Genomic DNA, 1,341 nt, shown 5'->3' on the forward strand with positions numbered 1-1,341 from the left:
CCAGCTTCTGGGGCAATCCTTCCAGTTCTCCAGAGTGCTCAGTGTCTCTCCTATTACTCTGTGTTCTCAGGTCTCTGTGGGCTGCCCGTGCTGACTCAGAATCCCTTGGCCTCGGCCTCCCTGGGAGCCTCCATCAAGCTCACCTGCACTCTCAGCAGTGAGCACAGCAGCTACTACATTGAGTGGTATCAGCAGAGGCCAGGGAGAAGCCCTCAGTATGTAATGCATCTGAAGAGTGATGGCAGCTCCAGCAAGGGAGACGGGATCTCTGATCGGTTCTCAGGCTCCAGCGCTGGTGCTGACCGCTACTTAACTATCAGCAACCTTCACTCGGATGATGAGGCTCAGTATTACTGTGGAGTGAGCCACTCAATTGGTAGCGAGTTTGGGTAAGCCACAGTGCCACAGACAAGGGGGAAGTGAGACCAAAACCTCCCTCCTCTCCCTCTTGCTCATTAGGGACCTACAGTTCTAGCCAAACGTCTACGTCCAGTCAAGGACCCTGAACACTGAACCTCTTCCTCTTGCAAAAGTCCTTGTCCCTCATCTCTGCTCCCAAACAATCACTAGGCAGAGGTCACCTTGAACTGCACACATTTTGACCACATGACCTTCTTTTTTCCCTACCAGTCATGGAGACAATGCCAGGAAACCAAGCTGGGAGGATACATCCCGTGAGAGGGACCGGACTGAGGTGACTGTGTCTTCTTGGACCCCCATGAGGCCTTCAGATCCCTTGTGAAGCTCTGCGTGGTTTCAGGACATGGATCAAAGGTTCCTGAGGAGGAATCGGGAGCTTGCTGCAGTGAGCTAACGTGGTCAAAAGGGAGCCACCGGATCCTGTCCGGGTGCAGGCTGAGAAGCCAGGGAATGATGAACAACACTAACATCAATGCAAAGACCATTTTTTGACAGTGAACAAAAGATTTTAATAGACATGTTGCTAAAGATATACAGATGCCAGGTAATAATATTTAAATATATTCAGTCATTTATAACCAAGTATATGAAAATAATATTACAGTATATGGTTACACAGCTGAAATTTAATGTGCCACTTCTTGTATTTTAAAAAATGTTAATATATGCCTTTAATAACATATGGTATCACATCTTTCCACCCTCTTACTCTCCCTTAGAAACCCATCATTAGCCCAGGTCCGGTGAGTGTGCGGAGAGCTTCCTGCTACCCTGCGCTGGCGGGACCACTCCCAGCCCAGGCGCAGAGTGGGCCAGACCTTCTCCCAGCCCCTTGGGCCGCCCTCCACCACTCCGCAGTGCTTCCCCCACCCCGCCCGCTGAGTAGGATTTTCTGCCGAGTTCCGGGAGCCCCCAGACCCA

At 50.9% G+C, this 1,341-nt stretch overlaps 1 gene segment (V, D, J or C); it reads left to right on the forward strand.

The window, feature by feature from the left end:
- Positions 1-70: 70 nt before the first annotated feature.
- Positions 71-393, forward strand: LOC101573075 (the record flags this gene model as incomplete). The annotated part of the segment is given in 1 exon segment: positions 71-393. A coding segment is annotated over 1 exon segment (323 nt), but the record flags the coding sequence as incomplete, so codon positions are not given.
- Positions 394-1,341: the final 948 nt, after the last annotated feature.

The sequence above is a fragment of the Octodon degus genome, unplaced genomic scaffold (genome assembly GCF_000260255.1).
Source record: "Octodon degus isolate 3935 unplaced genomic scaffold, OctDeg1.0 scaffold05925, whole genome shotgun sequence".
Taxonomy (NCBI): Eukaryota; Metazoa; Chordata; class Mammalia; order Rodentia; family Octodontidae; genus Octodon; species Octodon degus.